General features: G+C 39.6%; 6 protein-coding genes across 20 annotated transcripts; 3 read left to right on the forward strand and 3 right to left on the reverse strand.

Annotated features, from left to right (window-relative positions):
* Positions 1 to 7: 7 nt before the first annotated feature.
* LOC117229978 (uncharacterized) lies at positions 8 to 2,275 on the reverse strand. 2 transcript variants are annotated; one of them, XM_076518998.1, is made up of 6 exons: positions 1,783 to 2,275; positions 1,300 to 1,531; positions 1,174 to 1,236; positions 1,048 to 1,110; positions 366 to 479; positions 8 to 305 (listed from the first exon to the last, which is right to left on the reverse strand). In XM_076518998.1, the coding sequence occupies exons 2-6, from the start codon at positions 1,369 to 1,371 to the stop codon at positions 30 to 32; spliced, it is 588 nt and encodes a 195-aa protein (XP_076375113.1). In that variant the 5' UTR covers positions 1,372 to 1,531; positions 1,783 to 2,275; the 3' UTR covers positions 8 to 29. The 2 variants fall into 2 exon arrangements, with proteins under 2 accessions (XP_076375113.1, XP_033342855.2); XM_033486964.2 differs by having other exon boundaries at positions 1,779 to 2,275.
* A 335-nt stretch (positions 2,276 to 2,610) lies between these two features.
* Positions 2,611 to 4,807, forward strand: Cdk5 (cyclin-dependent kinase 5). 3 transcript variants are annotated; one of them, XR_004492677.2, is made up of 8 exons: positions 2,611 to 2,790; positions 2,975 to 3,063; positions 3,147 to 3,340; positions 3,409 to 3,496; positions 3,571 to 3,742; positions 3,810 to 4,030; positions 4,153 to 4,338; positions 4,435 to 4,807. XR_004492677.2 is itself a non-coding variant. In XM_033486962.2 (7 exons), exons 1-7 carry the CDS (start codon positions 2,754 to 2,756, stop codon positions 4,258 to 4,260), a joined length of 909 nt encoding a protein of 302 aa, XP_033342853.2. In that variant the 5' UTR covers positions 2,611 to 2,753; the 3' UTR covers positions 4,261 to 4,807. The 3 variants fall into 3 exon arrangements, 1 of the variants encoding a protein (XP_033342853.2); XR_004492678.2 differs by having other exon boundaries at positions 4,472 to 4,807; XM_033486962.2 differs by having other exon boundaries at positions 4,153 to 4,807.
* LOC117229972 (T-cell immunomodulatory protein) lies at positions 4,603 to 7,221 on the reverse strand. Of its 2 annotated transcripts, none has more exons than XM_033486951.2 (3): positions 7,105 to 7,221; positions 5,288 to 6,837; positions 4,603 to 5,120 (listed from the first exon to the last, which is right to left on the reverse strand). In XM_033486951.2, exons 2-3 carry the CDS (start codon positions 6,818 to 6,820, stop codon positions 4,857 to 4,859), a joined length of 1,797 nt encoding a protein of 598 aa, XP_033342842.2. In that variant the 5' UTR covers positions 6,821 to 6,837; positions 7,105 to 7,221; the 3' UTR covers positions 4,603 to 4,856. The 2 variants fall into 2 exon arrangements, with proteins under 2 accessions (XP_033342842.2, XP_033342841.2); XM_033486950.2 differs by having other exon boundaries at positions 6,921 to 7,121.
* Pat1 (Protein interacting with APP tail-1) lies at positions 7,209 to 10,625 on the forward strand. 7 transcript variants are annotated; one of them, XM_076518990.1, is made up of 11 exons: positions 7,209 to 7,577; positions 7,714 to 7,836; positions 7,906 to 8,147; positions 8,234 to 8,410; positions 8,478 to 8,733; positions 8,810 to 8,934; positions 8,984 to 9,284; positions 9,359 to 9,524; positions 9,591 to 9,816; positions 10,220 to 10,300; positions 10,365 to 10,625. In XM_076518990.1, exons 1-10 carry the CDS (start codon positions 7,425 to 7,427, stop codon positions 10,236 to 10,238), a joined length of 1,788 nt encoding a protein of 595 aa, XP_076375105.1. In that variant the 5' UTR covers positions 7,209 to 7,424; the 3' UTR covers positions 10,239 to 10,300; positions 10,365 to 10,625. The 7 variants fall into 7 exon arrangements, with proteins under 7 accessions (XP_076375105.1, XP_076375103.1, XP_033342833.2 ...); XM_033486944.2 differs by having other exon boundaries at positions 7,211 to 7,577; positions 9,002 to 9,284; XM_076518988.1 differs by having other exon boundaries at positions 9,359 to 9,816.
* Rbpn-5 (Rab GTPase-binding effector protein rabaptin-5) lies at positions 10,572 to 14,266 on the reverse strand. 4 transcript variants are annotated; one of them, XM_076518993.1, is made up of 10 exons: positions 13,878 to 14,266; positions 13,675 to 13,772; positions 13,245 to 13,352; positions 12,790 to 13,172; positions 12,114 to 12,604; positions 11,697 to 11,978; positions 11,402 to 11,621; positions 11,198 to 11,308; positions 10,925 to 11,139; positions 10,572 to 10,727 (listed from the first exon to the last, which is right to left on the reverse strand). In XM_076518993.1, exons 2-9 carry the CDS (start codon positions 13,718 to 13,720, stop codon positions 10,972 to 10,974), a joined length of 1,809 nt encoding a protein of 602 aa, XP_076375108.1. In that variant the 5' UTR covers positions 13,721 to 13,772; positions 13,878 to 14,266; the 3' UTR covers positions 10,572 to 10,727; positions 10,925 to 10,971. The 4 variants fall into 4 exon arrangements, with proteins under 4 accessions (XP_076375108.1, XP_033342840.1, XP_033342838.1 ...); XM_033486949.2 differs by having other exon boundaries at positions 12,790 to 12,969; positions 13,081 to 13,172; positions 13,675 to 14,266; XM_033486947.2 differs by having other exon boundaries at positions 13,675 to 14,264.
* Positions 14,267 to 15,135: 869 nt separating this feature from the next.
* On the forward strand, positions 15,136 to 19,025 carry LOC117229968 (zinc finger FYVE domain-containing protein 1). Of its 2 annotated transcripts, none has more exons than XM_033486940.2 (8): positions 15,136 to 15,501; positions 15,810 to 16,268; positions 16,350 to 16,616; positions 16,723 to 17,095; positions 17,290 to 17,554; positions 17,634 to 18,081; positions 18,164 to 18,481; positions 18,560 to 19,025. In XM_033486940.2, the coding sequence occupies exons 2-7, from the start codon at positions 15,833 to 15,835 to the stop codon at positions 18,391 to 18,393; spliced, it is 2,019 nt and encodes a 672-aa protein (XP_033342831.2). In that variant the 5' UTR covers positions 15,136 to 15,501; positions 15,810 to 15,832; the 3' UTR covers positions 18,394 to 18,481; positions 18,560 to 19,025. The 2 variants fall into 2 exon arrangements, with proteins under 2 accessions (XP_033342831.2, XP_076375102.1); XM_076518987.1 differs by lacking the exon at positions 15,136 to 15,501 and adding an exon at positions 15,541 to 15,639.
* The last annotated feature ends 22 nt before the right edge of the window (positions 19,026 to 19,047 follow it).

Here is a 19,047-nt window from a genome sequence, read left to right on the forward strand (position 1 = left end):
GACCAGCTGTAGTTTCTCTATTTATTTGCCTACGATCTCGCCGAATCACCGAGCAGACGGACTTCCGGCGTGGTCGGGGTTCGCGGTCGGTCGAACGCGGGATCTCGAGGACCGCACGCGGAGAACTTCGATATAGGATTCCTGGTCCCAATCGCGGCCCCGGTTATGTCCGTCCCGTTCAGCGGACGTTCTTGATCTTCGCGTCTCCTGTTCTCAACCATCGCGACGATCCTTCGGATTTCTTCGTGCACATCCTCCGGCGTCTCGATCCTCACGCTCTCCATGTTCCTGTCCATCCGGACCAACTGTCCCGAATTCCAAATTAAACAAGCAAGCCATCGACCAACGGCCAACGATCCTATTACCTCTAGCAGGTTCGCCTCGACCTCCGAGAATCGTTGCAACGCCGCGGTCACCTTCGTGCTCTCGGAAGTCAGTCGATCTGTGATTCGCAATTCCTGGGCAACGTCCATTTTTATCTGCGAAATCATTGCGGCGGATCAGCCTAGACAAAAATGTCGACGCTACGATACGATAGGACCTTGATTATCCGAACTCTAATCTAAAGAGCATAGACGTTCGAATAATAGAACAGTTGCGCGGACATCGATTTTGGTTCTTGAAAGAACCAATAAACGTCTCAGAACTCGGTATATCGGATCTGGCTTGCATCGATCTCGGTGTCTTCAAAATTCAGAAGCGAAAAGTAACAATTTTTAAAATACCTTATAACAGTTGCGAAATTTTCTCGATCCTTCGTAACTGTTTTAGTCAGAACCGATATATAATAACTTGAAACGGTTATTTTTAGAACCCTTCCAATCTCTGAATTGAATCCTTACTGATCTCTTTACAGCACATATAATAAATATATCGCCTTGAATTTTACTATATTACACTTGAAGCGTGTTTTGATTGCGAGTTCAGATATCAGAGATTCTATTGTATCGCTTAGATTAGGGTCGCGTCCAGATTTGTGAGCGGGCAGGCTGGCAAACTCTGTCGGGAGACTTCTCCGCTGTAACAGGTGACGGGGATAGAACGCACCTCTTCCATGGCTCTGGCAACCTGATCGCGGATGTACTCGATATTTTCACGCGCCTGCTGAACCTACGAAACCGAGGCATCTGTTGTAACATTACTTGCATCCAGTGTAAGTATGGTGTACATTACGCTCGAAGAAACTTCTCTCATCTCCGCCATGATCTTACGTCGCTCCTTCATTGCCGCTAAAACCTAAATACCGCGAGTTATGATAGATCTGATGTACGGCGTCGAGTAGCGTTCATTGAGGCTTACTCGCCAAGAGACGTAGAACAGGGCCGCTAAGGTCACGATCATCGAGATCCCTTCGCCGAAAAATTGAAACATCCTGATTTCGAATCAACGAACCGTTTCATTCGACCCGACGACTAGTTTTCCTCGCTGTCAGACATTCTGCACGGACGACGAGCGACGTTCCCTGGCACTCGCCTGAACTTCTCTCCGTGAAAACAACGGAGCGAACATCGATAATCGCGGCGAAACATCTCTGGAAACACACAAAGCGATTTTTTACCACGTATCTTTAAAGTTTGCAGTTTTCAGTTCTTCCAAAACTTGGTTCGCAAACATCGCGACGGTATATATATATTATATATTATATATATTACACATATTATATATTATATATATTACATATTACACATATATTACACATATTATATATTATATATTATAAAGCGAGCCAAGCTATCGAAGCAACTAGCCGCATATTACATTGTGCATTGTTAAATTACCTACGCGTGCTCGTTAATCATGCTAGTCGTGGGGCACGCGTTTAGAGGTTGTTTCGCGTATCCTGCACAAGGACGTTTAATTCGATCCGTCCCAGATCCGTATGGAAGCTTTCTGCCTCGCTGTGTAAAGAATCAAATTGCTTGCAGTTTCGAACATTCGAAAGAGAAAAGATTTGAAAAGCTAGCGGCAACGAGATGGATTGAGCGCGGTGAGTAAACAGAGGTTACGGCTATAGCTACGGGGACGTTGAGCTGCGCGTAGCACGTGGCGGGTAATTTGAATCGTTTGAACCTGAAGAGAAATTTGGAGTACGGTCGCATTCTGTCGTTCGGCCACAAAAAGTGAAATTGTATAGCAGACCTTTTCTTATTCATCCATATATCTCCGATTGTTGTGCACACGTGTGTACAGTAATCGTTGGTGAATCGAGTATACATGATGTGCGTACTTGAGAGGCACGTGTTTTTTTTATTTATTTTAATTTGCCCTCTCGTGTAGGTCGTCGCAAATGAGCATGTCCGATGTTATCTGCTCAGAGTTATTGTGCAGGTCGCGTGCCGTTCCAGCTTTAAATTGCCGTTTTACTTATTGATTGCCATTTGCATTTCGTTTCACAGTCGCGATTTTCGATAGTCGCAAAGAGTTTACGCCGCGTCGAAGATCGAACGGATCGAATTGTTAACCTTTCGTATGGTTCGTTGTTCGTATTCCTGCTTCTATCGTTACCGGTCAATTTTCTGCGTTTCGAATAACTGTCAAGTAACTGTCATCGCCACGTGAGAATGACATAAGGCATACATATTGTAAATAGTTCGTCGACGATATTACACGTAAACGTAAAATATACCAGATGCCTCGACGGCAAAGACGTACGGACGCGTGCTGCCATCTGCACCGGTGTTTTCGCGCACGATCGTTCCCGAGTGCAGCGCTAACCACTCTGCGACTATTCCGCCCATAGGATCGCCAAAAATATGCAAAAATATGAGAAACTCGAGAAAATAGGAGAAGGTAGGTGTGTTTTGAATATTATTCCAATAATTTGTTCGGTTTCGAAGCCAGTGTGATGCGCGCGTACGATTATGTGGACTGGAAACGACGCCGGTGTCGCTTGACAAAGTGCATTCTCTTGACAGTTCCAACGAAAGACGCGCACTGTTTTCGGATCGCATTAACGTTCTCTACGTTTTTCCAGGCACTTATGGAACCGTTTTCAAAGCCAAGAATCGAGAGACTCACGAAATCGTCGCCCTGAAAAGAGTACGTTTGGACGATGACGACGAAGTACGTTCCTTTAACTACTTAGTGACAATTGGCCGACCACGCGTATTGTTACACGCTCATTGCCCTTCTTCTCTTTCGAACAGGGTGTACCGTCGTCCGCGCTCAGAGAGATTTGTTTGTTGAAGGAACTAAAACACAAAAATATAGTTAGGTTGTACGACGTGTTGCACAGCGACAAGAAACTGACTCTAGTCTTCGAACACTGCGATCAGGATCTGAAAAAGTATTTTGATAGTCTGAATGGAGAGATAGACTTGGATGTTGTCAAATCCTTTCTGTAAGAAATTCGAAAGAATCTCTGTAAACAACGTGTGCCACCTGTTATGTATTGATTAATCGTTTCAGATATCAGTTGCTGCGTGGATTAGCATTTTGTCACAGCCGGAACGTACTGCACAGGGATCTGAAGCCACAAAATTTGCTCATCAACAAGGTAAGATGGCCTTGTTGTCCATCGAACAGGGAATTGTCTCTAGTTTTAGAAAACGGTTGCTAATCAATTTCTAGAATGGGGAGTTGAAACTAGCAGACTTTGGACTTGCGAGAGCGTTTGGAATACCAGTGAAATGTTACTCTGCAGAAGTAGTCACATTATGGTATCGTCCGCCAGACGTTCTCTTCGGCGCCAAGTTATATACAACGTCCATAGACATGTGGAGCGCAGGATGTATATTCGCTGGTGAGTAGTTACGCACGGTTTTCTCAGAAAGTTCTCGGTTTTCTCCCGGTTCTTTAACTGCTCATAGAACTGGCGAACGCTGGGAGTCCGTTGTTCCCTGGGTCGGATGTGGAGGATCAACTTAAACTGATATTCAAGATGCTCGGAACACCGACCGAAGAGACTTGGCCGGACTCCACTACGCTCCCCGACTATAACGGCTACAAGCTGTTCCCTCCGTATCACCCTGGCCAAGGATTGGCTCATGTTACGCCAAAACTGAACGCCAGAGGCAGAGACTTGTTGCAGGTAATAACGAACCTACATTGTCAAGGAGAGTGCAGTAGTGATCCAGAGATCCTACGTTTTTCTTTCAAACTGCGTCCAACAAATCGAAACGCGTCGCTCAATGTTTCCCTGATTTATTCCAGAGACTGTTAGTGTGCAATCCGGCATTACGATTGTCGGCGGAAGAAGCGATGACTCATCCTTATTTTAATGATTTGAACCCAGCCGTGAAAAACGATCGTTGCCAGTAGCGCATTCCAGTTAATCTAGCCCCTGACGATGGTGGGGGCGCATGTACCGCGAGTAGCGCAGCGACCAAAACCAATCTGGTAAAGATCATTTGTTAATATATATATATATATATACATATTGATATTATTATACGCGTAATATTTCGTATCCGATGTGTCGCGTCGACCGCGAAGCGAGATGAAACATACCGACGAGTCCTGTTTTTCTAAGAAAGCCCAAAGAGTAACGAATGAACTTGTCAATTTGATCGGTGCCGATCATGTTCTAAGGAGCCAAATGAAGATGGAAAAGGGGGGAAGAGAAAAGGGAAGCGGAAGCATGTACAGAAAATACTTTATAAATTCACGCGTGTATCGTTCCTGTATATTTTCCTATTTCTTCTTGTTTCCCCACGCGTTCAAGTACATGTTTATCGATACACGTTTTCCGTATCCGTGCTACAAGCGACTTCAATTTAACAATCGATCGATCACCCAACTTATTTGCCGTTTATGATACACTTACACGTCGAGAAATGAAATAAATATACACATTCGTTGAGGGTGAGAGAGCGAGCAACAAATTATTCACAAGTTCTACCCTCGCATTTACACATTTACATAGCATCAAAGGGAAATCTGTGCGCCTCTTGTAACTTCTCGATCTTATCCTCCCTTCGCTCCTTCCAATACAAGGCCATGATTATGAACGAAATCAAGCCGCAAGTCCCGGTCAACGCAGCAGCGCTCAATAGAATCAGTTTGCTTGGGGTTACAAACAACTGCGCCTTCCATTTCGAAGGTTCTTCTATCGGATTCGGTATGACGACCATCTGCGAGTTTGGAATGATTTGCGGCCATTCCCTAGACATGCCGCCCATCTGTTTCAATCAGGAAAATACAGATCATGTAAGTGGTATATCGCAACAGATAACAGAAGTCAACAGAAGAAAGGAGAGTAAAGAAATTAAATGAAGTCAAGATGGATTTCTATCAGACAAGACATTGGTGCTCAATTTCCACCTTTAATATTATCTCTATTACTTACCCCTATTTTGAGACCGTCGACAAAGTTTGGTGTCCTGCCCAGACCGAAGGTCGTGTATGGTAAGTTGAGGGAAAAGTGCGCGCTTTGTGGCAGCTGGGCAGCAAACGCATTTCGAAGACTACCATCTTGAGTGGTGGTTCGATACTCTATCGAGGGTCCGGGTAGATTCGTGCCATACGTCCTCTTCTTCTTGCCGAGAGATCCCGGAGAGATTGGGTACATGCTGTTATTGCGACCGGTTAATACCATCACTTTCACGAAATTCGCATCATAATCCAAGCTGTTCTTGAACGCAGCAGTGCGGTAGGTGCCAGTGCTTTTATTCAGCTCCACTAGGATCACATCGAGAATACCATCCTGATAGAAGTCATAGAATACCGCCATTGTTGTTTCGTTGTAAAACGGATTCAAAGCCTGCCATTTTACTTGAAACGTTCGAGTGAAACCGACGCACGAGTCGCACGCAACGTTTTCTAGGAGGAACGACTGTTTCTGCTTGCTACTAGTTGACCGGAGGGTGGCCAACAAGTCCGGGTAACCGTCCATGTTAAAGTCTCCACCACGCAAAGTGATTGTATCCGTGTATCGCTGTCCGTCGGGCGCCACGAATCCCCAGAGCACGTTGTTAATGTCCCTAAAGTTTACCCGCAGATCGTGCCACTGATCCGAGTACATCATGATCGTACTATTGGTACATGCTTTGTCAAAACACAGCGGTAGTAGCAGACCCATCTTGCCAGTTAGCTCTGTGTCCAGATAGAGAGTCTGACCAATCACGCTAGAGACTTTCTCATCCTCCAGCGAAATATTGTATGGGAATGGTATGGTGTTTTCGAAGATAAAACCTCCCCCTGCAACGCCCAACCAAATTTCAAATGATTTCTTCGAGGTCACCACTAGATCCGCCAAAAAGTCCCTGTTTAGGTCCAAGTAGGCGTTCGAATGAGGCTCGTCGATCGGTGAAAACGGTTCACTGTTCAATGAACGCATTGGCTCCATTTTAGGATGCTTCCTGCTTTGATCAAATATCCAGAACGTTCTTTCTCGTTTTTCGTTTATTCCGAATAGGTCTATGATCATGTCTCCGTTGTAGTCCATTGCCAATGGCTGTCCTATCATCTTCACCAGTGGTTCCTTTTCATCGGTACAATTAAGTTTTCCATTACCACCCCAAAGCACGTAAACGAACGACAATTTCGTACTTTTGTCGAACGTAATCACCAACACGTCCATGAAGACATCACCATCGAAATCTCCAGGTACTACGCTGACCACCCTGCGGGTGAACGTGCAACTCAAATCTGAACTGGGTTTTAGCAGCGGTTCTTGTTCAGCGGCTAGAAATATCTCTACCATGGTTGCGTTCTTTCGCAACATAAACACATCCGTCAATTCATCTGAATTGAAATCTCCAAACGCGGCTGGCATGCCATCCAGTACGTCTCCGAAAACTGCTGCAGTTATATCGCTGCATTTCACTGATGCGACCGCCAAAGCTATAGCATACAGGATCGTTGCCCAGGCAGCTCGCATTTTTTTTCTTTTTGTATCTGTCGAATCAAAGAAACAATTATTGTACTCTTGAGTCAACTTATTCGAAAAGCATAAAATTTCTTAATAAATCCTTTCTAACCTAACTATTCTGCCAAGGTTGCAATAACTATGTAACCAAACGCTCTACCATTTACCACGCTGTCGCATTTCTGTTGTTCCTTCGCAAAATTGATCTCACCATTCATCCAGACTTGATTTTTGCGATAAACACGACAAAGACAAATAATTCTTGAATAAAACACTCGTAAACATATATTGCTCACCCGATTGCGTCGTTCATGTCTTCCTGAGTCAAGATTCCTGACAGCTGACTCACACAATCGTGCAACAAGCTGTCAATCTTTCTGTTTGACGAATCGCGAATATAGACTTACCGTCCGATGGTAATGTCTCCGACTGTCGTATCCACTGAATATTCACGACTGATTTTAGCGTCCTCTTCCCACGAATGACGGTTAGTTAATGCACTATTTACCGCAGTATGTACAATGAAATGCAAAAGGCGGATGTAAATAGTAAATGTAGTTTGATACAACCCACGTTCTAGAATTAACATATGCATAGAGTCAAAAGCCTCTGAAAAATGGCCGAAAAAATACAACTACTTATGAATTTACCGAAAAGTCTTTATGAACTGAGTGTGGCCAGGATAGTAGACTTGCTACAGACACACAATTTTTCACGACAATGTCTGGCCGATTTACCGGATATATTGCTGTTCGACGTTTATTATGCGGTAAAATTTGAAACGTCTCGTCCACAGCTCTTTTATCGCATAGATTGTGTTTGAATTGTACAAAAATGTATAAACACATTAGTTTACTTTTCTTGACATTAATAACATAATAAATGCATTGCTCTTGATTTTACAGATGTCCAAAGTAGATAATTTTCCATTTAATGAATTCATAACACTGGAATGGAGTAATTTGGCTACGTTTTCTAAGATGTTAGCAATAACTAATGGAGAGATAGATTTGTTAATATGTTTTGAGGTGAGGCAATGTTATGGGAAAAAAAAGACCATTACCTGGCTTAGACTCCAATCTATATTATTCTTCAAGCTTTTAGGGTATCCTTTGAGAAAAGAATTAGTATCAAGCTATATTTCATGGTGCAATGATGCCAACAACAATCCAGATGCTCAAGATGGGCTGATAAAATTAGGTCTCAGATTTGGTGGATTCCTGGGCGATGCTGGCGATATTCATGAAAGTGAGGAGGTTTTGCTAAAATGTCAGGAATTATGTCTGCTTAATAATTTTACACCTGAAAATTGGTGTAGAACATTAAAATGTTGCTATAGGTAAACAAGACATTAGGATTCTAATTTAACTTATACCTTATTTACGCAGAAACATATTAATCTGTAATAATTATCTGATTGTAAAGACTGCTACATGTCCAAGCTGCATATTGCTTATTCGAAAATGCAACAAGAACATTGATACAAGCTATGGATTTAGTGAAGCGTTTAAAACAGGCAGAATTCGAGTGCAATTTTGCTGCTTTGTACACAGAATTTAGCGTGTTATATTATATGAAGGATATGTACGACGAGGCTTATAGGTATTCGTTGAATGTATATCTTTGGTCATTTGTGAATTTTCCTAATTGCATTTCTATTCTTGTTCAGATGGAGTATAAAAGCTTTGGGACAACTGAAACCTACGCTGCCAGCTCGCATTACTGTGGACGTTCTGAGACAAGCTGCGAAATCGTGTCTGCTGAAACGAGAATTTCCGAAAGCCGGTTTGCTTATCGAACAAGCCGTTTATCTCGGCAGGCAAAAATTTGAGTCGCATTATCTAGTAAACACCAACGTCCTTCTAGATTACGGATTATACTTATTAAACATTGATAATTTAATTGATAGCGTTTATGTTTACAAGGTCCGCATATTGCTTACGAATCTTCATTGTGAGAACGTGTTTCATTAATCTTTTATATTCAAATATTATTCTCTAGAAAGTTGTAGCTGCGAGGATGTCAGTATTCCCGAAATGCAATTTACATGTCGCGCTGGCCTCGGTAGATCTTGCGTATGCGATGTACGTGTACGAATATAATTTTGGGAATTTTACAGAGGCGAGGTAAGCAATTTTACAAGGAAATTATCAAGGCTATTCGTGACTGTATTAGTCTATATTGTACACATAGAGAATATGCAAACCGGGGGACAGTGACTATAGAACGCTGTCTTAGCAATAATTTGTTATTGGCGAATGCAAAGAAAGTATATGCATTAATACTCGAAGAAATAGCAATACAGATCAGACAGCAGTACATATCAGACATGATCGATAAGTCATTACGTATGGCTGAAGAATTTTATCTATATGCTTTGCATCTGATAAGGAAAACGTTAGGAGAGAAAAATGTATTGATCGCAAATATTTACGGAAATTTGGGGCGTTTTTATCAAACTATGGGAAGATTAGAGGTATGTGTGGTATGGTAAACATATCAATTAAATATTTTATGTAGTAACTATAGGAATAGCATATCGGGTATCAGGATGCGGAAACAATGCTCAACAAAGCTGTACGCATTAAAGAACAATTATTAGGACCGAATGACTACGAAGTTGGCTTGAGTCTAGGACATTTAGCGTCCTTGTACACTCATGATATGATTCGGTATGATGAGGCCGAGAAACTTTGTCATCGCAGTATTGTAATCAGTAAGTGGAAGATAATAATTTTAAACGTTAATGACCGTGCATACTTTAATACGTTCATGTTATTAGATATAAATACGTTCGGCAAAAGCTATAGTGGATTGGAATACGATTATCGAACACTTTTACATATTTACATAAAAAGGCTCGAACATGAGAAAGTCTTGCAGTATGAAACCTTATTAGACGAATGGAAAATATTGAGATTGCAACGCACTGAATCTGAAAACCTACCGTTTGATTACGAAAGACTTCCACACCCGATCGAAGAAGTGATCGACACATTTTTTACCATGTAATATATCTGTAAATACAGTACCAACCGTTGTTATTTATTAACTTTTGCGGCCAACATTTCGCGAATCGTGTATTTTATTTTATTGTTCACATCGCGACAAATTCTTATATTATCGACGCGATGCTCGCGGTTGTTAGACTTATTGGAAACTACATGAGAGACTCTTCACACTTATAAACTGTACCTCATAGTTTTGTTACAGTTTCTCTTCTCCTTCGTTTACAAAATAATAGTTTACGAACAACATTTACAACAGATACATTCAAAATATACACGCGCACGCACCTGTAATTAATGTATAATACAAAAGTTGTAGCAAAATGTGAGAACTTTATGCTAACGGAGAGAATGTAATGTTAAATTTATATATATATTAATAATAAATAAATATCGTTTACAGAACGTTCAGTGTCCAATAGAACAGTATACCAAGTATAATTCGCAACAAACTATCGATTTTCATGGTATCTACGTTAAGATGGTATGTATATACGGTAATGTACATTAAAAGGCAGTATATTATTGAATGCCTTACTTTCTTCTAGTGTCTCGGTATTGATACTATAATAAGAAGAAATAAAAACCTGCAACTGTTTTTATACAAGAGTGATGAAAACAACAGAATTAAGCAAAATATGAGTTAAATTAATAATTAGTGAAATGTCCAATATATTCTTTCCATACGAGACTTACTTTTAGCAATGTAGATAACAAGACAATAGATATATATTCATTAATTTTTGGATAACACATACATTCAAAAGCTTTAATCTTTTAAATTACAATAAACATTAAGTAGTACATAATTCGTATTTACACGATATTTATCTTATCACTCCAGTTGTCAGGTAATAGGAATCTTATCTAGCATCCTCTCATACTAAGAGCATCTCTAAGTCTTCCTGAAACTGATCGTAGAGGTATGTTACATCAACTTACATGTCCAACTAGAGGTACAGTTAAGGGACTACGTGATTACTGATGAAGTTACGGTTTTGCATTTTATGTTAGCATATTATAAACATGAACTATTAAGAAAGAAGTCTCGAATTTTCGATAACTTTACAGTAATCCAATCCCGTAACTCGTCAACACACTGAATTACCGAATTCATATTGCACATCTTGCTGGACTGATTTCGTGTCAGAATATTTAATCAGGTGTATGTGGGGGTTCTTGGCTAAAGTACGGTGCTGTGTCCTGCACCAATAACGTATGGCAAACATCACAGACTCTGGATGGTCTTTGTTTGGGTCCACTTTTCACAACATGTGAAAGACAAGACAAACAAAATATATGGCCACAATGGCGGCAATGCACCTATGAAAATATACTTCTTTAGTCTTCGCTGAAACGTGTCAATTAAAATCAGCAATACCTTTTTCTTTGTAACTGTGAAAGCATTATGACAAGTAGGGCATTCTTCCACGTCTTCTTCATGTTGCCATCTTACTTCGCTACCAGCTTGTCTGATCCTTTCTAATTGTACCTATCGCAAAAAGTGGATTTTATATTAATAGAGCACTTATTCTAATGAATGTACATAGTCTAATTCCTTATAATTATATTCCATATTTTATACCTGCAATGATTGCGACAGTCTAACGAAGTCTTTTTGTACCGCTTCACTAGTATCTAGTTCTTGCTGAAGACTGGTAACTCTTTGCCGTAATTCGGCAATTTTTAATTCAGCCTCTTTATTCTCTTTCAAGACAGCTTCCAATTGTTTTTCTAAACGCTCCAGTTTCTCTTCCCTTTCGGCAAGCGATCGATGATCTCTGATATACTTATCTAATTGTGTTCTGCAGAGTAAGTACAGTTAGCAAGGTCAACAAAAACTTATTCGCATCAAACGCTCATAAGATAAGCTACATTACCTTAATCCGCTAATTTCATTCTTTAATACCAATACTTCTTGTTCTTTCACTCTACTTTCTTGTTCCATTTGTTCATGTAACAAAGTTACTTCATATCTTAACGTTTCTTCCTTTTCTTGCGCAACTTCTTGTGCCACTTTAGCAGTGATCAGATCTTCGCGCATCTTTAAAAGACTGACATGCAGCTCCTCGACATTATTCGGCATGTTGATACTCTCACTCTGTAGTTGTTGGGAATGTTTACTATGCTTACCAACAAGATTCTCATTTTCTTTTTGCAGTCTGCAAAGATTCAACTAGATTTTCAATAAAATTTTGTCAGGAATGCTTTGGCAAAGAAAGTTACTTTATATGTGCGTTTTAAATTAAGATACGACAATAATATAAAAACTGTATGATTATAGGAAGTTGTCTTACGCGATAAGGTGCCTCTGTACTTCCTCTCGACCCCGCGTCAATTTCACCAGTTCTTCTTTGGCATTCCTCTGAACTTGTTCGAAAGCTTTTTTCAATTCGACCAAAGTCTGTTGTACTGTTTGCGAGGTATCCGTGAGTTCGGCTACTTTGATTTTATGTTCCTCCTTTTTTTCATTCCATTTCTCTTCCATTTCTTTACGAAACTCCACCTCCTTGGCCAGATCCTCTTTCTGCATTTGCAACATACGCTCGGAGTCCAAAAGTTGTTTCTCTAAATCTTTAGCAGTGGCTTGCATTTTGACTAATTGCGCTTCGTAATTAGCGCACATGTCGCACGCGGGCTCGAACGAACCCGGCTCCTGTTGTCTCTTTACCGACTCTTTGCATTTCTGTAACTCGTCGTCTGTGGCTCTTAATTTCTCTTTCAAGGCTTTAATTTCTTCTTCGAGTGGCACTACCAGTGAACGCAGAACTTCTGCATCTTCCTGTGCCTATAAAGCAATACTTTCTAATATTTGCACACCTATGTAAAATCGATAGGAAAAAAAACAAGTAATAAAATAAACACTTCATCGTGATCATTGAGATGATTTATGAACAGTTTCTGAAATGTGGTGCAGCTTTACAAGCTCATTGCAGAAAAGTTCAAAAATCATATATCCTAATGTTTACGTACATATCTTTTTACCTTCCTCATGCTTTCCTCGAGATTGTCAGAACCTAAAGATAAAGCATCGGCGCCTAACTGTGAAACTACTTTCCGGGCTATTGTTTTTGTTACTGTTGACAACGATATCTGCGGTCCATCCACAGGCGGCTCCCTAGGTAATTGTGACTTTAACCATTTGTTCTCTTCCTGCAACTTGGTCAGAGTCACTTTTAATTTTGATACTTCTGCATCCAATTGTATCCGCGAGCTTGAAGATTCCTCCACCGTATCACGTATCATTTTTAAATTAGTTCTAACCAGTAGATTCTGCATCTCGTACAACTCATTTTTCAGCTTCGCATTCTGTTCTTGCAAAGTGGTATTATCGTTTAATCTTCTCTGTAGTTCGTCTGCGAATGTACACTCTAATTAACACAACTCTCACGAAGTTACATACATCTACATACAGAAAATGATTTCACCTTCTGTTTGAAGAAACAGTTCCTTCAACTTTGCCCTCTGAACATTGAATTCTTCTCGCATCTTCACGTTTTCAGATTCTAGTCTATTTATCTTCTCCTGTAGCTCCTCTGAATCGTTACAAATATTTCATTAGTAAATTCAGTCAGAAACAGTGGTGATATATTATTTTATCTCTGCGCAGATTATTAAGAAAGTAATGGTCATTTGTTCTGAATGGACAATTGTAAAAAAAAAAGAGAGTGCATATAGTTAAAGTAGCATACCAAAGGTATGATAAATAATTTGAGTTCAAGTTAATCTCTAATTCGATTTGTTTGCAGCAGATCGCAAGAGATTGTTCTTTTGTAAAAAAATGTGCAAAATGTGAATCCGTCATATTGAACTGACACCGAGAATAATTTCGTGAATGTGCTACCGCATCGAACGTACCACTTCCGTTCATGTTGATGGTGTTCTCCTCTGTGTAGTTCTCCATTGTTCGATGATTTGCTGCGGTCAAAGAAAATTTCGACGGGGCGGGTCACTGGCTATCGTGCAAAGGAGAAAAATGAATCCTAAAACTCTCCTCGACCGAGTCTTTCGGTAACATTATGGCACGTGTGCCGTACCAGTCGATCTCAGATTTTACTGACATTCATTCCAACAAAAGTGTCCCGGGAGTAGAATCGCGCGTGGCCACGCAGAACGATGTCACGTACGACGAAATGGAAAATCAACCTCAATAATCTAGCGGTCCGCCAGCGATGTATTATCAGCACTTCCTCGTCAATCAGTATATCGATATTTTGAACAGTTCACATTCGATAGTCGAGCGGTGTTGCAATCGACTTTAGCGAATTCTCGTTCGTATTAGTGGTCGTGTATCGTACGGCTAGTTCAAAACGCACGCAGCGTCGTGACTAACAAGTCACGCTACAAACGACCAAAAACCAAGAATCTTCGTAATGAATTCGTCAAATGACGCAGCAATAACTTACCGTGAATTCTAATTATATGTTTACATTAAATCAACCTTTCGTAGAGTATGACATTGTTGGTATACACTGCTGTAAATATTTCATAGTCTCTCGCTTCGGTAATGGTGTACATACGTACCACTACAACGATCTATTATATCGATTTCTTATAAAAGAAAGTTGTGTGTTGTTTCTGAATTAAACTAAGGATTGGCTAAGGAATATTAAATTGTCTGATAGAGAAGAGTTACACTTTTTGAAAGAGTATAGCAAATATACATATAAAATAAATATGTATGTAGAAAGAGAGAGATAGCGGGAGGAAGGGAGAGAGAGAGAGAGAGAGAGAGAGAGAGAGAGAGAGAGAGAATACGAATATCATCCTAAGTCATATTACGGTCTTTTAAGATCGTAGGTATTGTTAATGCAAATTGTGATTAATCACTTCAGTTAATAATACCCTGACGATTCGGTTCTATTTTAAGCGTTGCAAATATCGGGCTGCAATATTTATCACTCATTCATGTAATAATTGGACAATGAATAGGAAACGTAGCATAACATATCTTGAATACGAACATATTCGTGTGCGAAAGAAATCTACTCGTGCGACCGATGCCAAGCATCAGAAGTATGTATATGTATGTGTTTTCCACCAGTAATTGCCCCCTTCCTTTTCTTGAGCCGAACGCACAATTGCATCGACTGTCTTCTAGAAAACTGATGATTCACAATGCACAATAGCGTTTCGTAACTGTTTGTAATACAAATGTAGAAGGATTGCAGCGTTATGATCAATGGTTTCTTAATTTTATTTATAATTCTATGAAACAAGATGCGTGTGCGCATTATACGCATACATTGTACATCATTTATACATATCCAATATATACGCAGTAGAAGATAGAAGGGTGCGCTTTAAGGTGAATAGAGGACGCGTCTGTAGCAGCTAGCGTCTGCCTGCCTGAAGTTCTTACTCTTATAATCCACAAGGTGACGCTGTATGCATGTGTTGTGAGGAGTCACACATTTCCCATTTCCTAGGACAAAAGGAAGCACGGAACATTAGCCTTGAAATTGCTTTCAATCTGTTTTTCAAAGAGTTGCCTGTTGCAATCGGCGCTTCCGCAGCTCTACTGCCAATTGCTCGTAATGGAGGTGTTGTTTATAACTATTATTTGAAGTCACGAGATTGTATCGAATTCTTTATTCTCGGTTGACGTTCATGAAGCTGCCGAAACATTAAATCGCTTTTGTTGTGATGCTCTTTAAGCGTTATGAATCATTGAATCTTGAAAAGGTAAGGAACGTCGCCATCATGGCTTCCATCAATCGCTTAAGTAAATGTTTACAAAACTGCAACCCAACGCATGTATGTTTGTTCTGTTTTTCTTTTGTTATATGCCGTTGCACAGTAACACATCGTTCCGCTTCATTGGTACGTCGTACAATCGGTATTTTTTTCAGTTTATTTACCGATACACCAACTGCGCCAATCTGACGCGATTATTCAAATGCATATAATTTGTATAACATTAATCTTTCTAACCCTTTAAATTACTAGCTGATAATCTATTTCAATAGTTGACAGCGTACTTAATGTTCCAGAAGTAGCATTGCATAACTGCATTATGAGTGCATTATCAAGAGAACGATTCGAAGCGACTGGACCGGCCATTATGGAGAGTTTGGACAGCATAAGCATTTGCAATAGGGAAGTGCATCGTTCCAACAACAATATAATTTCTTCGAACGGATTGCAAACACCATGCCACACTTATCGATCGAAAAGTTTCTTATTGATCGATGAACAAGAAAATCTTATGGTTTCTAATGCAGAACAGTTTGTGAAAAAATTGAATTGTGACCAGAGGGATTTGAAAGTAAAGGTGGTATCTATTTTTGGAAATACAGGTGATGGAAAGAGTCATACGTTGAATCAGACATTTTTCAGAGGGGAAGAAGTGTTTAAAACCTCAAATGATCAGAATTCTTGTACGTTAGGTGTCTGGGCTGCATTTGATCCAGCCCTTAAAGTGATTTGTTTAGATACAGAAGGTTTGCTAGGTATTTCAACGTTTATCTCTGTATGATGTACATCAAAACCAAATACAGGAATGCTGTAATAATTAAATAATATTTTTTCAGGTATTTCAACTTACAAAAATGACCAAACGAGGTTACTGCTTAAAGTTTTTGCTGTATCTGATATCGTACTGTACAGAACACCGATTGAAAGACTGAATAGGAACTTTTTCACATTTCTTGGTGCTGTCTCTAAAGCGTATAATCATTATTTTAAAACTGCTTTGCAACCAATAGGACAGAGAGAAGGTGTTGTAAACTCCTTAAAAACATGGGGACCAAGTATTATAGTACTACATGAAACTAGATACACCAAGCCTCTGGCTTATGGTATGTATTACTACATTCTCAGATTAACAGTAATTTCAACATTAAGTTCCCTTCTCAATCGCGGCATCAATGTTATACCAAATATATTATTTTCCTCTTATTGCAGATGGGACAGAAACTGCGGAAGACATTCTTAAAAAACGATTTGCTGAACTGAAGCTGAAAACAGAAGCTTTCAGTTCTGTGAAATACGTTGGTCTGCAAACGACGAATTTCACAGCTGATTATGAGCCATTGTACGTCGCTATAAAAAAAGAATTGAATAACTCAACCGTTCGATACGGCAGGCATCCAAATTTAGTTTACAATACGTTAAAGATTTTGAACGACAAACTTTCCGAGGAAATCAGCGACTACTCCAAATGTTTATTATCTGATCAATGTTTTACTTGCCCCGTTAAGTGTCTCAGCTGTGAGTGTAGATGCGCTAACAGCATGGGTCATCTTCGAGAGGGAATACCACACAATAGCGACTCTAGGTCCGTTTTGTGGCGAAATTGCATTAAATCAGAATTGGGCAATATTTTGTGCAACTAATCATTGAAACGATTACAGTTGGTTGTCTTTAGCATATAAATGCGACAACATTCTCTAAACAAAAATATGCAATATACCCAAATCTGCATTGAATGATCGCAATTAGTAAATGTTTCACTGGATTATGTTTTCGTAGGTGTCGATATCAACATCAATATGAAAATCTAGTATATGTATGTAAAAAATGTCACAGTAATGGAAACGAAGTGCGAGTCACGAAACGTATCCAAACACAAACTGATAATAGTTGGTATGGTTTAGTTAGTTATGCTTGGGCAGGGGATGTGATAGAGTGCCCCTATTGTGGAGAGGTCTATAGAAGTCGACAGTATTGGTATGGCAATAAAGACCCAAAAGAAGAATTCGCCGGGCGCACGGAAATTAGACATGTGTGGGATATGGTATACTATACAAGCGTATTATTTTTGTCGTACTAAACCACTCGTTGTTTTATCTCTTCATTGTTTCATTTATTTATAGGCAAATCATTCTGTAAGTTTACAAAACACAGCGCAAAAGGTAATTGATGGTGTGTCGTACATTAGCGGAGCTGTGAGTAACGTTTCGTTACAACCGACGAAAGCTTTGTCCGCATGGGTTGCTGATCAAGTAGCACCATCATACTGGAGACCTAACAACGAGATCAAGTGTTGTCATAACTGTAAAATCGTGTTCGGATCAACGGATACGAAGCATCATTGTCGAGCATGCGGCGAAGGTTTCTGTTCACCCTGTTCGTCCAAAAGAAAAAGTGTTCCGCATAGAAACTGGCACACGCCGGTCCGTGTCTGTGATAACTGTTATGCTAAAGATACTACTTGTAATGATGAAGTTTCGAATACGACAGACGACGTGAGCGCTAGAAAGGTCTCAGAACACGTTGTCTCTACCCTAAGCGCAGTAGGAACAGTTATAAACTATTCGAAATGTAAAGCCTACAAGAAAACAATAATTGCATCATTCTAGAAGGAATATTTTTAGGTGCTCAACATTTTTGTAATTTGTTACAGCGCTTATAAAGGACAGCGTCCGACCATTATATTGGACTCCCGATTCGGAAGTGATCAGTTGTTGTATATGCGATAAAAAATTTTCTGTCTCCATTCCGTTGCATCACTGCAGAGATTGTGGACGTGGAGTATGTCAAGACTGTTCGCAAAATAGCAAACCTGTACCCTATAGGGGATGGGAAAAACCGGTTCGCATTTGTGACTTTTGCGTAAACAAAAAGGTGGATTAAGTTGAAATTATATAAGAAGATAAAACAAAAACAAATTCTTTAGAATTCTCATCTCTCATCAACTCATTTGCGCCGTAAACGATGACTTGTGAGTTTTACGAAGTGATTAAAAGTACTAATTTTCTGATCTGTAAATTTTGTATGTAACTTTTATATGTTTGCGCAGGTATCAATTGGTTATCGAATTCCAGACCATCGAAAAAATTGAACTGAAATGCAATATTTATTTACTTTATTGTAAAGAGTTTTTCCTATGATTGTGCCATGTAAATATACAATATTTACCTACGCTGCGAAAAAACCACGTTTACGAAAGCAAATCATCACGTTTCTAATATTTCACACACAGTATAAAGTATATGGTGAAGTATATTGTAGCAGTATGTATGAATGGAATTATAATGTATGAAGCGAAGATTATTCTTATTCGATGGAGTAAGACGAATTTTGTTATCGGTGTCATTTAGATGTCTTTCTAGCTCCCATAAAAAAATTAATCAGATTTTCTGTTATAATTTTCAGTATCTATAATCAGTACTAGGCAACGTAAGAGAAAAGAAATCTACTTTTTATCTAAATACTGTACACTACGACGATTGAGAAAAAATGCAATAAAATTCTAGACGCTTGAACAGTATAGTTATTCATTTGCCA

Source organism: Megalopta genalis, chromosome 2 (assembly GCF_051020955.1).
Source record: "Megalopta genalis isolate 19385.01 chromosome 2, iyMegGena1_principal, whole genome shotgun sequence".
Classification (NCBI taxonomy): Eukaryota; Metazoa; Arthropoda; class Insecta; order Hymenoptera; family Halictidae; genus Megalopta; species Megalopta genalis.

Coding starts and splice junctions, on each gene's coding strand:
- LOC117229978 (XM_076518998.1), bottom strand. CDS start 1,371: ATGTTTCAATTTTTCGGCGAAGGGATCTCGATGATCGTGACCTTAGCG. Junction 1,237..1,299: donor TGTTCTACGTCTCTTGGCGA/GTAAGCCTCAAT, acceptor CGCGGTATTTAG/GTTTTAGCGGCAATGAAGGA. Junction 1,111..1,173: donor TGAGAGAAGTTTCTTCGAGC/GTAATGTACACC, acceptor TCGGTTTCGTAG/GTTCAGCAGGCGCGTGAAAA.
- Cdk5 (XM_033486962.2), top strand. CDS start 2,754: ATGCAAAAATATGAGAAACTCGAGAAAATAGGAGAAG. Junction 3,064..3,146: donor GTTTGGACGATGACGACGAA/GTACGTTCCTTT, acceptor TCTTTCGAACAG/GGTGTACCGTCGTCCGCGCT. Junction 3,341..3,408: donor GATGTTGTCAAATCCTTTCT/GTAAGAAATTCG, acceptor TAATCGTTTCAG/ATATCAGTTGCTGCGTGGAT.
- LOC117229972 (XM_033486951.2), bottom strand. CDS start 6,820: ATGCGAGCTGCCTGGGCAACGATCCTGTATGCTATAGCTTTGGCGGTC. Junction 5,121..5,287: donor TCGACGGTCTCAAAATAGGG/GTAAGTAATAGA, acceptor TGATTGAAACAG/ATGGGCGGCATGTCTAGGGA.
- Pat1 (XM_076518989.1), top strand. CDS start 7,425: ATGGCCGAAAAAATACAACTACTTATGAATTTACCGAAAAGTCTTTAT. Junction 8,935..8,983: donor GGGAATTTTACAGAGGCGAG/GTAAGCAATTTT, acceptor TGACTGTATTAG/TCTATATTGTACACATAGAG. Junction 9,285..9,358: donor AAACTATGGGAAGATTAGAG/GTATGTGTGGTA, acceptor ATCGGGTATCAG/GATGCGGAAACAATGCTCAA.
- Rbpn-5 (XM_076518993.1), bottom strand. CDS start 13,720: ATGGAGAACTACACAGAGGAGAACACCATCAACATGAACGGAAGTG. Junction 13,353..13,674: donor CATCAACATGAACGGAAGTG/GTACGTTCGATG, acceptor GTAACGATTCAG/AGGAGCTACAGGAGAAGATA. Junction 12,605..12,789: donor TGAGGAAGGTAAAAAGATAT/GTACGTAAACAT, acceptor ATTGCTTTATAG/GCACAGGAAGATGCAGAAGT.
- LOC117229968 (XM_076518987.1), top strand. CDS start 15,546: ATGTTTACAAAACTGCAACCCAACGCATGTATGTTTGTTCTGTTTTTC. Junction 17,555..17,633: donor TTAGACATGTGTGGGATATG/GTATACTATACA, acceptor ATTTATTTATAG/GCAAATCATTCTGTAAGTTT. Junction 18,082..18,163: donor AGTTATAAACTATTCGAAAT/GTAAAGCCTACA, acceptor AATTTGTTACAG/CGCTTATAAAGGACAGCGTC.